The 15,058-nt window shown below is 38.0% G+C and overlaps 2 protein-coding genes and 1 long non-coding RNA gene across 4 annotated transcripts in view; 1 reads left to right on the top strand and 2 right to left on the bottom strand.

Moving 5' to 3' along the window:
• The first annotated feature begins 22 nt into the window (after window positions 1-22).
• Window positions 23-3,162, top strand: LOC308068552. The gene is made up of 3 exons (XR_013930005.1): window positions 23-162; window positions 1,582-1,746; window positions 3,030-3,162. It is a non-coding gene; the product is annotated as an uncharacterized lncRNA (long non-coding RNA).
• LOC308068551 (uncharacterized protein C2orf66) lies at window positions 1,237-7,361 on the bottom strand. The gene is made up of 2 exons (XM_080399374.1): window positions 3,013-7,361; window positions 1,237-2,078 (listed from the first exon to the last, which is right to left on the bottom strand). The coding sequence occupies exons 1-2, from the start codon at window positions 3,226-3,228 to the stop codon at window positions 1,896-1,898; spliced, it is 399 nt and encodes a 132-aa protein (XP_080255500.1). The 5' UTR covers window positions 3,229-7,361; the 3' UTR covers window positions 1,237-1,895.
• Window positions 7,362-8,261: 900 nt separating this feature from the next.
• The window catches only part of PGAP1 (post-GPI attachment to proteins inositol deacylase 1), a 38,894-nt gene continuing 32,097 nt past the window's right edge, over window positions 8,262-15,058 (bottom strand). For both annotated transcript variants that reach the window (XM_080399358.1, XM_080399359.1), the window contains one exon: window positions 8,262-14,206. In XM_080399358.1, coding sequence (XP_080255484.1) covers window positions 14,068-14,206 — 139 coding nt within the window. In that variant the 3' untranslated portion in view covers window positions 8,262-14,067. The remainder of the gene's footprint in view (window positions 14,207-15,058) is intronic.

Here is a 15,058-nt window from a genome sequence, read left to right as displayed (position 1 = left end):
CGGCTCTGCCCCCCCTGACGCCGGGGCTGCCGCAGTTGCAGCGTACAAACCGCACCCTGGCGCGGGCAGGGCCCGGCCGAGGCCGCCCCGGGGCACCAGAAGCCTTCCGGTAACAGAACGTCGGCAGAACTGGCGCAAAACACCTCAGGAGGCCTCGTTCCGGTAACCCAAAGGGAGACGTTTATTCACGGCGCGGTACAGACACGGGGCGGCGCTGGGCGCTGCCCCTTGGCGCGCACGGACCGACCCCCGCCGCTGGGCACGGGGCGGGGGCGACAGCGGGACAGCGGGTGCCGGGGCGGGAGCAGCGCGGCGGGGGAGGCGGGCCTGGGCACAGCCGGGGGGCGGGGCGCGGGGAGGGGCGGGGCGCGGGGAGGGGCGGGGCGCGGGGAGGGGCGGGGCGCGGGGAGGGGCGGGGCGCGGGGAGGGGCGGGGCGCGGGGGAGGGGCGGCCGGCGGGAGCTCCGGAGCTGGTGCCTGAAAAAGAGGAGAGGAAGGAAGAAAAAAGGGGGAAGAAAGAAAGGGGGGGGGGAGAAAAAAGGGGGGGAAAAGAGAGGGAAGAAAAAGGGGGGGGAGAGAGGGAAGAAAAGGGAAAAGGGGGGGTAGAGGAAAAAGGGGGGGGAAGGGTGGGGAAAAGGGTGGGGAAGAGGAAAAAGGGGGGGGAAGGGGGGGGAAAAGGGGGGGGGAAGGGTGGGAAAGGGGGGGGGGGGAAGGAAGGGGAAAACAAGAAGCGTGTGAGCCCCGCGCAGCAGCGTCTCTCCGCCCGGCGGGCACAGCCGGCCCTTCCGGGAACCTCTGCGCGCCCAGACCTGCAGCGACCGCCCTGGGCTACCCAGCAAAACCCGCTTGCACCACTGGTGCTGTAGCTCTCCCAGACGGTACGGCACCCCTCCGAACGGCCCCTCACGTGCCTCACGCCGTGCCCAGGTGCGGTGCAATTGGTTTTTGCCCTGACCCAAAAATGTGGCAGAAAGAGAAGTTGGGGTCAGGATTTGGGTGCGGTCTCTGCCCTGACTCAGGGTGAAGGACAGCGGGGCTGTGCTTCGGGTTACAAAACGAGATGTGGTTAAGCAGGCAGAGAGCAGGGCAGAGCTCAAAATCCTGAGGTGAATATTGATTACTAATTAATCTCTTTTAAAATGCTTAGATTCAAATCTCACTGAAATCTTCAACTATTTGAAAAACGGGAGATAACAATGATTTATCTTGCCTCAGAATTCCCAGTACTCACTGGCTCTCAAAGTGAGATATAAAAGGATTTATTTGTTACAGAGGATGGTTATACATAGATAAAGTAGCTGTCTGGATTTACTGATGATGCACACTTGACCCGCTTTATTTCATATTTACAGAGAGGTGCAATCCTTTTATCAACCTTTAATTTTAGTGGTAGGAAAGGATAACGGCATGAGTAGACAAAGATGTAAAAGATAACGTATGCTTTGTTAGTGCAGTATCTTAAGTCTAAATTAATTTTCTTAATATACATATATGACAGGAAACCATTAGCCTCAATTCATAATTTTACTGATACCAAGTACCTAAATAAAACCTGTGTTCTCTATTATCTGTATGTTTTCAGAATTCTTCACCACATGAAATAGGGGAGAAAAAGAAAAAAGGAAAAAAGAAAAAAGCATAGTCTACATAGGTCTGCACGAGCACCATGTGTTATTTTACCAAAGCAGTAAATACCTTATAAATCTCGACCTCAACAATTTTAAACCAACTTTAGACAAGAGTTGAGGTACTACATTTTTAATTTCTTCTGAAAAAGGAGTTGTTTTTATACTTCAGACAGAAGTAAGAATCACTTGAATCCAAATCTTTCACTTGGTTACATGTAACAACATTAGAGGAAAAAGCATCCTCTTTTACCTTGGTCAGCAGCATCTTTCAGCCTCTGAAATAACTCGGAAAAGAATTTTTCCTTTCTTCATAATCTGCAAACGCAGAAGCAATAGGATCTGAGTAGAACATGACGGGCCTCGGTCCTTCATTGTTCATAGTGAAAGTCGCTGGAAACTTTCTGAGATCGAGACCCCTGCCCGAAAAATAAGCCTGGAGCGTTCTGAAAAACTGAACATATTGCATATGTGAAAATAGAGCATGCCAAACAGAGATTAATTATTTCTACTGACAAAAAGTAGGTATAATATTTGTTCCCGTGTGGGATGAAATCCTCTATTTTGATCATAAACTGGTACAATATAGGCAAAATAATTCAGACATATCTGCTCCAGCCAGACGTGTCCACAGCATCCAACTGTTTACTCATCACCGATGCTCCCCACTGAACCACAGAGGATTTAAACTTTACTCCTTATAAAACAGGCACAGCAAAACCCTTGCAGAGTTCTGTTACGTGTTTCTCTAAGAGACATGTTCTCTAAAGAGTTAGCAACAGTGGGCAATTGATTTGAACTGGCCTCTCAGATTGCTTAAAAGTAGAAATTAATGGTTCTTAAAACAGTGGTGAAGAGTTGTGGGAAATTGGGGTTTTTTCCTTCACAAATTTCTTATAAGGTCTTGCAAATGTTCTCTTAATGGTATTTTCTTAGCTGTAATGAACTCTCAGATCTTTAGCCACGATTCATGACAATGTGTCAGATGTGAACTTGTACTCCCAGAAGGCAAAACAACATGCAATTAACAGAGTACACACTGGAGAGAAACGGAATACTCACTCCTCTTCTGTTTCATACAACAAGTGGTTGTGTAATCAAAATGCTTTTTTAAAAACCTAAAGCTGCTGGATGGAGACAGAAGGAAGTTTTATACATTACTGCAGACCGAGAAATTTTTTTCAGTTAAGTGGTACATCTTGACTGAGGAATGCTCATCCAGCTGTGGTTATTGACTCTACAAAGGGCGCGGTTACTAATGCTGCACTTAAAGGACCACTCTTACCTCTCTTACCTTTAAATTTAGAAGACAGAAATTCTCATGATGGAAAATAAACCCCCCCCCCAAAAAAAAAATGTAGGCTATCTTTCTTGCAGCATTTCCTTACCAGGTCTCTGTTTCTAGGGTTATCTAGAGGCTTCCATTTTTCTTCTGGTTGGAAAGGAGCACCCTTTGCCAGCCCTCTCACAGCCAATACTGTGTACAGACCCAGGAGCACCACTTTCCACATGTTGAAGAGATAACAGACTATCTGCAAGAAGGACAATGAACCAGACTTCTTAAGTTCTACAGAGCTGTCGCTGGTAACAAACAGAGCAAGCATGACAATCCAGCGGAGTGCTGGAAATAATTTATGCGTGGCAAGGAAGACCTGCCTCCTGCAGGTTACACCTGTGCGCTAGCGACTATTTTTTGTTTTCCTAGTACATTAAGGTAGAACAAATTATTCTAAAGAATTGTTTCCCATACCAAAGCTATTCCTAGACACTGGGTTTTATTTTTGGGAGGGACTACTATGACATTTAACACAAAATATTTACATTTGTAAATTTAGAGTTGTTATTACACGCAGCCATTTTCATTGGCTAATCAGTTACAGCATCAGATCTTTGTGCGCTCCAAGGAGAATGCAAAAATATGGCTTGAGATCCAGATAGCTCCATTTTTAAAATTGCATGAAATTAAATGGTACTACATATATTAATAAGTGCAATAATAATACAACCTGGCATAATAAACTAAAGACCCATTTCAAAACTTGATTGAAGGCGGAAAAAAGAAGAAAAAAGTAATTCTCCCTTTCACATTCTTTAAAATAAAGCTTACCAGTGAATTTGGCTCTGGCTTGCCCCTTCTTGGTTAGTCTCCTTGTAATCTGCGAACAAACCGATCTCTGCACTTATATTTCTAGTGGACTGTAGGTGGGTGTCAATGACGTTAGCAGGAGTTCAAAAATACAGTAATGATTCCATTTCCATCCATGACATAAAGACCCTTGAGAATTTCATCCTTAAGAGTATTAAGACCTGTTGCTATCGAACAGCGCAGTGCAAATTCCTCCTCCCTAATCCATGTTGCAGAAAATCGCTGGTAAGCATATAGCATGTTAAAAACAAATCCCAGTAGAGATAAAAGAGTTTTATCAAAATATTACTTTTAATGAAAATTAGTTAGCCATATCTGCGGCATGATGACTAGCAGATAACTATAGCTGGTTGAATGGTTTTTGAGTAAGATGAGGTATATAATTTTCTGGATGCTGGAGAGAGAGGGGGCAATTTAAGGTCTGTTTCAAGGTCCAAAACCATAACGTTTTAATTGGGAGTGTTGCTTTCCTACCCTGACTTTATTGGCAGGCAGTATCTTCCCGTCAGACTAGAAACTGAGACAAAGACTGCAAAGAGGGCTATGCTAATTAACCTGGGCTTTATTTCATAGCATTCTTCATCTAACAGCTGCTCAGATTTTTTGCTTAAGATTTCATTACAGTCTTCTCTCCACTATTTAGATGATACTTCAGTTAGTATCACATAAAGTAGAGCTCTAAATAGACATGTTTAAACTAAAGATTTTTGGCCATTAACTTATTCCAGATTATAGATGTTTATTTCTGACTAGAAGCTTTATGTCTGTCTCTTGTTTAAACTTTGAAAGCAAACCAAAACCATAACACCACCCTTCCAGGCAGGCAAAGTTGTGAACATCCAAACTTCACTAACCACACACTAAACAAAATCCTAGCAGAATTATTTTCATAACTGCAGTAACATATAAAAACACAAGTCAATTTATCCAGCTTGTATGTTATCCTACAGACTTGGAATAATAATAAAAAAATAATAAAATCACACATACACAAGAGAAAATCCATGAAAAGCCATCAATTACTTTTCATAATAGACAACTTCCAGTGAGTAGACCCAAGAACCAGAACAGCAGCAGCAACAAAAGAACTTATAAAAAGCAGGTCCTGTGCAAGGGAACTTTCTTTGTTGATTTTCTAGGTAGATACTTATTTCTACTTTAATTTTGTGTGTAATTTACCTTCTAAGTCAACCAGAAGTAGAAATACGTTCCACTAGAGGAAGTGACAGGAAAGGGAAAAGGCTCAGTTTACAGTTTGGGATTAGATTTTAGTTCTTTAATTAGCTTTAAAAAAAGGTAAAAAAAGGCCAGAACAGCAGGTGGGTTTCTTACACATACACACCTACTCCAATTCTTTTATTACTTTTATTTTGAAAGAAAAAAAAAAGGGGGGGGGGGAATATATGCTAGTAAAACATAGCAAAGAAGTCTAAATTTGAAACAAATTCTATTACCGCAAGAATTTAGGGAGTTTGGTTTGACTGACGAAGCATGCAGATATGCAAGATACTCAATCAGCTTATATTTTCTGTGAGCCCTCTTAAAAACAAAAGCCTACAAATTTGTATTGTTGCTTCCTGAGCTAAAAGTGTTTGAGAAACTGAGTGAAAAGTCTGTTTAGACTTAGTGCTCATTTTAATGTGTGGGGTTTGGTGTTTTTTTGTTTGGGTTTTTTTTGTTAAATAATTTCATTATAGCTCTTTCCTTCAGTGAAAGTCAAATATAACTGCAACAGAGTCATATTCAAATATTATTAGTATAGTTACACTATTGGAACAAAATTGCATCCTCCTTTGAGGACAGTAACTAGTTTAACAAATGTTTTCCAAGCTAGTGTGCTGCCTTTTTAATGCAGCCAAATTTAAGCACTAGGTTTTCTTGACAAAGTAGGTATGTAGACACACATCTTCAGTAAACCGAATCTTTTGAAAGTGGCTATACTAATTATATAGCCCTTATGGCACAGTAAGTAATATTCATATGTTTGAATTAAATTGCACTGAAGCTGAAAATGCTCATAGCATCATTTGTTCAGTTTCATGCGAGTTACTTCAAAAAGGTAAAAATTTAAACCAGATTAGTTTAGCTGAGGACAGTTTTTATACATGATGCTCTGTATAAACTATATTATTCACCAAACTTTTCCATTTTATTGCATTTCCCATTCATGATAGTAAGGCAGGTATAGCAGCCTAAGGTACGCGACTCAAGATATTGAGAGAATCTTCATCAAGTATGATCTTTATTGCATTTAAGATGAGGAAAAAAAAAAGTGTCTGTTATTTAAAATACTGCTCTAACCACAACACTTTTGTTCACTAGTTTTATTTTCTGCTTAGAATCCCAAGTATTACAAATTAGAAGGAAAAGCACCAAACTGCTCCACATGAGTACCTGAGCAAAGACTAAAGGCAAACATTCATCACGACACTCATTAGCGTGTTTGTACAACAGAAGTACAAGTAACATTCACAACACTCTACAGAGTATGACCAGTAAGTGGCACTTTTTGTGAATTACAACCATTTGTATAATGCAACCATGTTAGAACACCATACAAAAGTATACAGAAGTGTTTATTTAACAAAGCATATGCTATACAGTGTACTCTTAAGTCATGCATGCTTAGGTTTAAAAAAAAAAAAGTGAAGCATATACTGAAGACAGGGAAACAATCAAACAGAATACAAACGCCCCAGAGTAGCTCCCACTCAAGTTGCCCTCTACTTCAACAAAAAAGTACCAGTATCTAAAAGCACGGTTTTAAAAGATTCTGAGATTTCAGCAATTTCAACATTAGCTGAAGATACCTATTCTCCAAAGTTTCTCAGCATCTCACAAGACAAGACCTTTGCCAAAGCTTATTGCGTATTGCATGACCTGTATCTGAGAATTCAGTTATAAGCATTTTAATAAGGACAATAATTTATTATAGCATTAGTCAAACACTTCTCGGTAAGACCCCGTCAACATCTCTTGTAGAGTTAGCTCCACCTACAACACCAGATTTACGCTAGCTCTGTAAGAACTGGAAAAAAAGGAAGTTAAAAACATGTAAACCCAGTTGCTTGTGAAGCAATAGATTTTCTCCAAAATTACATGTGTTCTTCAAAGTTTTAAGTCCTCTTAAAACAAAACAAAAAACCAGTGTGCACACACACCTCATTACCCAAAACAGGTATTTTGGCCAGCATTATTCTGTCTTTGTGCTTGGAAAAACAATTAAAAGCTAAGTAGGGAGTCAAGTTACTAAACCTAGGTTACAGTTTTTCTAGACATAATACATAAAAGCCTTAAAGGTAGTTCTGCTCTCTCAGTGATGTTAATACTAGAATATTCCTGTAGCTAGGAAATTAGCAATGGCTAGGGTTACTGAAACAATGTCATCACAAAAGAAAGAAGTTAGGTCACCAGAATGAGAGATTTTATAAGTCCTAAACTAGCATACAGAAGTAACAGGGAAGACACAAAACGTGCATGTTATCTGTTGTGCCACAGTGTCAGCAGCATTGTAGTAGCCACATTCAAGTTAGTTCTCAATAAAAGGTTAATAACTTTGATTTGTATTGCTTCAAACAATTACTTGGATATCTGACATGCAGGACTTTGTGTGCATATCTAAATATCCAGAGTCCAATGAGAAGCTTTCAGATGGCATCTTTATTCAAGATTCAGTGTTACACGGTACTAATACTGGGAGGAAAAAAGTCACAATTTGGGAAGATTTGTTCAAAACATACAAAGAATCCTGCAGAGACACATAAGGAAAGCCAGTGGCTGCTCTTTGTATTCAAAAATATACTTAAGAAATCCTTATACTATATCAAACCAAGATTTTAAGATCTTGACTATTTCTGGTTTTCTTTAATGAACTGAGAAGAACAGAAGGTATAGACTTTCCCCCCCCTAAAACCTTTCAGAGTTTTAGATATGAATATTTTTCAAAAAAAAGTGAAGTCCATTATTCAAAACTTCTGGACCTTTAATAGAACTAACCAATCCCACCCCCATTCAGTTTTCTTCTCACGCTGGCATAAATATTGATACTCAATGGCTTAAATATAATATTTTGCTTAAATTACAATTAGAGAATTTTGGTTTTTATTTTGAAGAAATTAAAGAACAACATTTCCTAAAAAAAAAAATTTGACACACACACTTCCAAGTCGAGACAGATATAAGACTAGTTTTCCTTCCTTATTTTTCTTTTTGTCACAATGGAAAGACTTGAGAAACTAATTCAGCTATAACTTTTGGACTTTGGTTGGTGTGATTCCAAACCACAAATATACTGTTACTTGTCATAAATCTTCATTTCTGTATGTGTAAAAAGGGGGTCAAAATTTTTTTACAGTATTTTCCCCAAACCAAGTTTCAGTATGATCCACACAGATATTTGGTCAGCTTCAAAAATCAAATGTAAGGCTACAGAAGTCCACAGGCTACAGCTAAAGTGTATTAAAGTGTATTAATTAACTGGTTTAAGGCACAGTATTTTTTTTTTTTTTTTTGCTCTAGAAAGCTACAAGTTTAAAGTCACAGTGGATAATTTCACATGTCAGTTTTGGTCTGGCACTCGAATTATACATGTCATGTCTAACTACTTGTAGACTTCTGTAAAATATTTAAGTTGTCAGGTGCTGCAGTCTGAAATGACTTAAGTGGAAAATAACTGAAGCCTGAACTGGTCCCCAAATAGTGCACTTAACATTTTATAAAACTAAAAATCAACACACTTGCATGTTCAATACTTAATATATATGCCCTGAAATTATTTAAGTTAGAGGGGGAAAAAGTGTCTTTGCTGGTATTTCAACAAACATGCAAAACTGCAATAGCACAACAGTGTACAAGGCAGCCGCTGTTTAACTTCACTCGGGCAGTCACTGTTCCTGCGAACGTTCCGTTTTGTACGACAGCGGCAGGACACCGCAAACCAAGGATACCTGTGTATGGAAGGAGGAACTGGAATGCTGTGCTGCAAAACAACAAGCTTGCATGCGCCACTCCCCACCTGCATAGACACAAAACTCTCCGATACCACACAGCTTCCTACAGAAACCGCAACCTGCCAATAACCGCCCAGAGGCCACGCTTACAAGATTTGTTTATGACAGTGTGAGTATTTAAGAATGCAGAATGAGACCCTAAATCTTAAGCAAAATTGAAGTCGAAACGTCACAGCTTTGACTCAGGTTTCCGTGCTACAAGGCAATAAGCACATATTCAAGGCAGCTATGTGCTTAGATACTTGAAAAACTGAGGTGCTGCGCAGATTTGCTTAAGTAAGGGCTATAGAGTTGCCTCCTTAAGTGCTTAAAATTTACTTTTAAAAGCAGTAATGTTTAATAACAAGATGAAATTTATGTATTTTATTTAGGCTTTAAAATAAATGAGCCGATTAAAAGCTTTAAATACATTCTTCTCTAAATAAGAATATACATCAGAAAACTAAAATATTTTTAAAAGGTTTTCAAATAAGCTTTTAGAGATTTTAAGGTTTCTATTATGAATACTAGCTTAAAGTTCTGGCTCTAAAAAAAGGTCAAAACCCCATTTTACTTCAACATAAAAATGAATCTGTTTTCAGTTGTCATTCATTGGCACACATTTCCAGAGGTATAAGAGAGCAGCATGTAGCTTTGGTGACAAAAGCATGTCTCCCCTAAAGGAACAGCGATGCAAGTTTTAAAACCTTTTCCAGTACAGTGCTAAGTGCTTATAAAACCTAGCTTGATTGTCTCCCAGAGAGATGTAAAAAGTCAAAGCTGTAAATTAAGCGACTAACATTGATCACGAAATGGAAAGTAAGCATTAAAAATTTAGTTTCTTTTACAGCTAAAAATTTTCTGGTAGCTTAGTGACTTAAAACAGCAGTGCAATTATTGTACAGACACTTTAACCACTTCTAAAAACATATTCAGTAACTCAAGAGTATTGAAGGTCTGTAAATGGCTGGTTTTTTCTCAGTATCAGTAAGACAAAAGTCTAAAAACACTTATCAGTATTGAAATAAACTTGATCAAATGAAAGCTTCTCAGATGTTTACATTTATTCACAGCACACGATCAACTTTATTCTCTCCTATCAAAGCTTAGAAGCAGATGTATCAGATTTCAGAAAAAAGTCAAGTAACAAGTTCATAACCTGTTACTGGCAAACACATGGAAAACTAGACTTCATGCCAAATACTGACATAAGCAACAATGCTTTTGGGTTTTTTTAAGCATCAGTACATTTCATCTTTTTTTTTTTTAATGCTGACATTAAAGGTAGCCCAATTAGGTTATAGTTGAAAAGTTCACTTAGACATACAGGCAGCCTCTATGTCTTCTGCAACATATGACTACTACATTGTTTAGGGTTTTGTTGTGTTATTTGTTTGTTTTAAAACTTAGCAAGGTAATATTTTGGAATGAATGGCTACATGTATCAGCTCTATTTGAAACCCAAATCAGAGCAGAACTCTAAATATTAGAAATAATACTAACTTAAATTCCAGGTACTGCAATATTTTTTTTTTTAAAAACAAAACAAACAAAACCACAATCAAAACTCCAAAACCCAATCCTTTTAACAGGATGCTGAAACATGACATACGGCAACCAACTTTTAAATCAAAACAGAAAATACCACCTTTGGACAACACCCATTCATTCAGTTTCAAGGTACATTTGGTAATGCCAGTGAAGAGGTAACAGTTTTTCCTTACCAGATACAGACCTTCTATGAACTGTTAGCTACAGGTGTAGCTATTATGATTGCAGCATGATAAGACTATGAGGAACACATGTTTGATCATATCAACCAGAAAAGACTATAGACCTCAAGAGCAACTCAAGGTACAGAGACGTCACTAAAAGCTTCCATTAAATCTCCCCCTGCCCCTGCCAAAGAAAGATTCTGCTGTACAGATATGCCGTACCTAAAATTAGTGACATTTGGTTCTTTAAGTTCTTACCCTGTTTTCTTATTCTGTTCCTGATAGCTTATAAAAAAAAGAAAATTAGAAAAGAGCCACACAAATAGTTCTTATTTTGAATGCATCCTGAGGTACAAGCCAAAAAATGGTGGCTTAATCTCAACCTAAAGGCTCGATTATGTGGCATAATTTCCATCTGAATGTGGTGAAATTTCACATGGATAAAGAACAGTATTTTTGCCAAATTAGTACCTCCACTTCTGAAAAAGTAGAGAATGACAGAATTTGGGTCTGCATGTTAATAGAAATCTTCCCTTTTAAAGCAGAGATCTAATCCATTACAAGTTAATTTGAGTCTTGGAGCCCCTCCCAACACAGCCTAGGTAATCTACAATTTGAAGAATAAACTGGAATTTTAATTTAGTTGAAGTTATTAAAAGACGTTAGAATATATTTGCCAAAAGCTGTTTTATAGATGTAGCTTATTCATAATAAAGGATATTTCAGTAATATTTACACTTCCTCATACACACAGTTAAAAGTATTTATACTGGGTTAGCCTATGTTTCTGCTGGGATTGCAATTGTGAACAGTGGCAGAACTAGAGATTCTCGTAACAGAAGCCTCTTCTGGAAAAGTAACAAAACTATCGTTGTATTTTACCTGAAAAACAATTGTAGGCTGTTAAAAAAAATAATCTTATCCTTTTCAGAATAGCAAGCGGGATTATTCATCCTCTCTTAGAACGGGACAAATCGTTCTCTGGACTTGTTCTCATCCTGTCCCCCTTCACTGATTATATAAAAAAATCTAGTTGGGATTAAGACACCTAATGTCTCAAACAGCTGAGGTTACAGAGTCCACAATCACTGCAAAACCCAGACGTGCAACACTGAGAACAGTTTTCATCTAGCAAGTGACACAGAATGCATGTAAATCCAAAGCAGCCGTAAGGCTTTCCCCTCCTTTCCCCAGTGAAGGCAAACCATCTCGGAAAAAAGGCAGCCTCGAGGGAAATGTGAGAAATTCTGTCATCCGGGATCCCAGACTCAGGATTATATCAATTCCTACCTCCAACTTGAAAATCAGGTAGGAATATATGCAAGATTCTGTAACCTATTTCTTGAAAGGTGGTAACAACTATCAATACAATTCCCAGCTTTAAAAATAGCATTAAATGAAAAAAATTGGTGTTATTCTATGTAATTCAGTCAAGTTTCACATTGTGGCAGATTTTGGAAGCTACTACATGCAGAGACTGTTTGCTCTCCTTATTCTGATTATTATTTTATTCCATCAACACCTCCAACAAATGGATTTGTGCACAAAGAGCCCATTAAGATAGCAAAACAAAATCAGAAGTTACAGACAGTAGTAAGCCAAAAGGACCACGAAGGCCAAGGAACATTATCTTCCACAGAAATCAGACCCTGCACATCTCACAGACGGCCTTTTACCAGCCCCCATGCAGTTCTGCCACCATCTTTCATTCACAGCCATTTGGAAGTAGAGAAACTATTCTTCTATGTCTGGACAGCAATTTTTAGGTTAAACCAACTGGTACATTTAGCTACAAGTATATTTAGACACACAAATTCTTATATACACATACTGTAGCATACACTTGATTAGAAAGTATCATGATATAATCTATTCAAGTAACTTCTGATTTACAAACACTGTGTATAATTGAACCTTTTTTTTTTTAGAAAAGGTGAAGACTTAGAACGCCAGCATATAGATTACTGATAGCAGTGACAGTGGTTTGGTTAACTACAATAGTCTTACTCAGTTAAAGCAGTTTTAGTGACTCGGTGATAACTTCAACTGCTGACTTAGATACAAGACGACAAAACACGTGCTTACTTCACATCTGTCCTTCATTTCAGAAAGTCACTGTGTGAATGAAGTCTTCCAGCCAGCTCAACTTAATTGACCCTAACAACACACTAGAACTAACTGAGGCACTTCAGGCAAGATTAATGAGATACGATAAAATTAATGGGTCAGGCTAGCTGTACTGCTATATATCAAGAATATACTTTGACTGTGGGTAGCAGATTTCCTCCTAGTATTCATATAAGATGATTAAGCTGGTCTAGTATTTTCATATGAAGATAACGGGTATCTCGGACAGAGTGGAGACAGCTAACACAGAAGCAAGTAGTAGGCTCATCTCTACACAGAATCAAGAGATCATCTTAACCTAACGGCTACTGAGATTTCTTCTGTTGGCAAAACACATACCCAGGGGACAGAACTCCTTGCACATAGTTATTTTAGGCTTTATTATAAATGGCAGTCACTGTAGCATCTAGGCACTAAGATAAAACTTTATACAGAGCTAATAATGATGGTCAGTATTTCCCACTATTACTAAGAGTTTGTCCATGTGAGGAAGTTAGCCCTGTGTGGCAGGGCATGAATTTACAGTGTTGTAACTATTCCATATTAATTTCACGTATGGATATCTATTATGAGACGGTTGATTCTCTGTCTACAATAGGGAAAAAAAACCTGCCTTGCCTACTTGGATATAGTGCGATACAGCAGCTGCACTGTAAACTCACAACACCATATATCGTTTGCTAGCTTCTACATATGGACAAGGTCCAAGAAGTAGTTTCAGAATTGAGAAAATTCCAGAGAAATCTGACAATGTTTTAAAACAACATTACAGCAAATTGTTTATGAATCTGCTGGTATCCTTCCTGAATAGAAAGCTACACAGATTATTGTTGTTTTCTCACTCTCACAAAAAGTAAAATGTGTAAGACTTTCAATAATCTCAAAAATGTTCAGCTCACACTGATTGAACAAATGATTTGATAGAAATAACAATTCTATATAAGCAGTACATTCTAGTTTGTCTAGACACAACTGTGGCAACTTTCAAATGTAGCATAAAATAATTAAAAGTATACGTGGCTGTGGAGTTATTGTGATAGTCACAGTGTGCTTGAAACATATTGAGTTTTAACCAGCATAATTTAGACCTGCAAGAAATGCAAGTTCAGAACATACGCACCGTATGGCATACTGAATAGGAAAAAAAAAGTCTGTTTCAACGGAGAAGTATAGTGAGAAATTGAAGTGTCTACAAGGCAAACAGATTGAGATGTTACACTGATGATTTATGTGCTTACACACACACACACACACACAGAGTTTCACAGTCAGGAAATAAACACCATGAAATCTTTCTAAGCAACACAAACAGAACCATGAACTTCTCAAAGTATTCACAGTTCTGTCTTCTTTCCCACGCAATGTAAACTACTGATGATCTTAATCTAGGCCTTTCTTTGTTGAGTTTTTCCCCATCTCCAGTGTTAAGTTTCTAGGCTGCACTGTTCTTCGTATGCATAATGAACATTACACAATACAACACAGCACATGTAGAAGAAGAGAAAACATTACAAAGTGTGGTACTTTGTATAAATGCATTCGTCCAAAGGCCAACATTGCAACAGACAAAGGGAGTGGAACTTTGGCTGTGATCTTCAAGAGTTTACTGTAAGAATATAAAGAAAAAATCGCCATTTTTGTAGCCATACATGCAGAAGGTAGGCAAATACCATATTTCACTTCCTTTTGAAAAATAATTTATATATTTCAAGGCTTTGTTAATTTATAAAACTGAATTAATAGGTCTAAAGGGCAAGGGCAATAACAATGCATAAGCAAGACCAATTTTTCAAAAAGGCTAATAAAATGTCAGTTTAAAATATTCTAAATATTAATTTAGAAATAAGTTCTCTGTAGCGAAGAAAGATTTAATGTTTTAGACCATTTGAGATGACAGGTACTGGTCAGAAGGATAAACTACATTTCTTATTATTGTCTTTCACAAGGCACTGATTTTATAAATGAACAAGAAATGCTCTACCTGTCAACAAAACCAAGTGCTCTAAACTTCTTAATGCAATGGAAAGCATGTTACATTGCCAAAAGTGTGCCCATAAGGAGGAGTTACAAGAACATAACTATAATGGTTTAAAATTCACTTTTCCATGTAACTTTTGAACAGTAATTGCTAAACATATGATGATTCTGTATTATTTGGAAGGATTCAATGAATTATGAATGACGAAGTCACAGTTAGAGAAGTCTTTGTGAGACTGATTGCTTTGATAGCGAATAATTTAAGTCCATGTGGTAAATACAGGTAATTTTCTCCACTTAGCTGAACTACAGGTAATTTGGAGGCATTTTACCTAGTCTTTAAGATTTAACCATATGAGTTCACGAATCTCTATGTAGGCTGAACCATTACATGTCTGTGCAGCACAAATTAAGTTTTACCACACAAATGGAAGTAGTAAGAAAGAAGCAGAAAAACAAAAATTGGGTATTAGGCTACAGT

Source organism: Falco punctatus (assembly GCF_963210335.1).
Source record: "Falco punctatus genome assembly, chromosome: 8".
Lineage (NCBI taxonomy): Eukaryota > Metazoa > Chordata > Aves > Falconiformes > Falconidae > Falco > Falco punctatus.
Note: the sequence above shows the minus strand (reverse complement) of the source record. Positions and strands in the feature narration are given on the sequence as shown.

Excerpts from the sequence above, each read along its gene's own strand:
- LOC308068551 (XM_080399374.1), bottom strand. The coding sequence starts at position 3,228 with ATGCTTGCTCTGTTTGTTACCAGCGACAGCTCTGTAGAACTTAAGAAG. Across the intron at positions 2,079-3,012 it reads ACCCTAGAAACAGAGACCTG|TTTTTCAGAACGCTCCAGGC; the intron begins GTAAGGAAATGC and ends CAATATGTTCAG.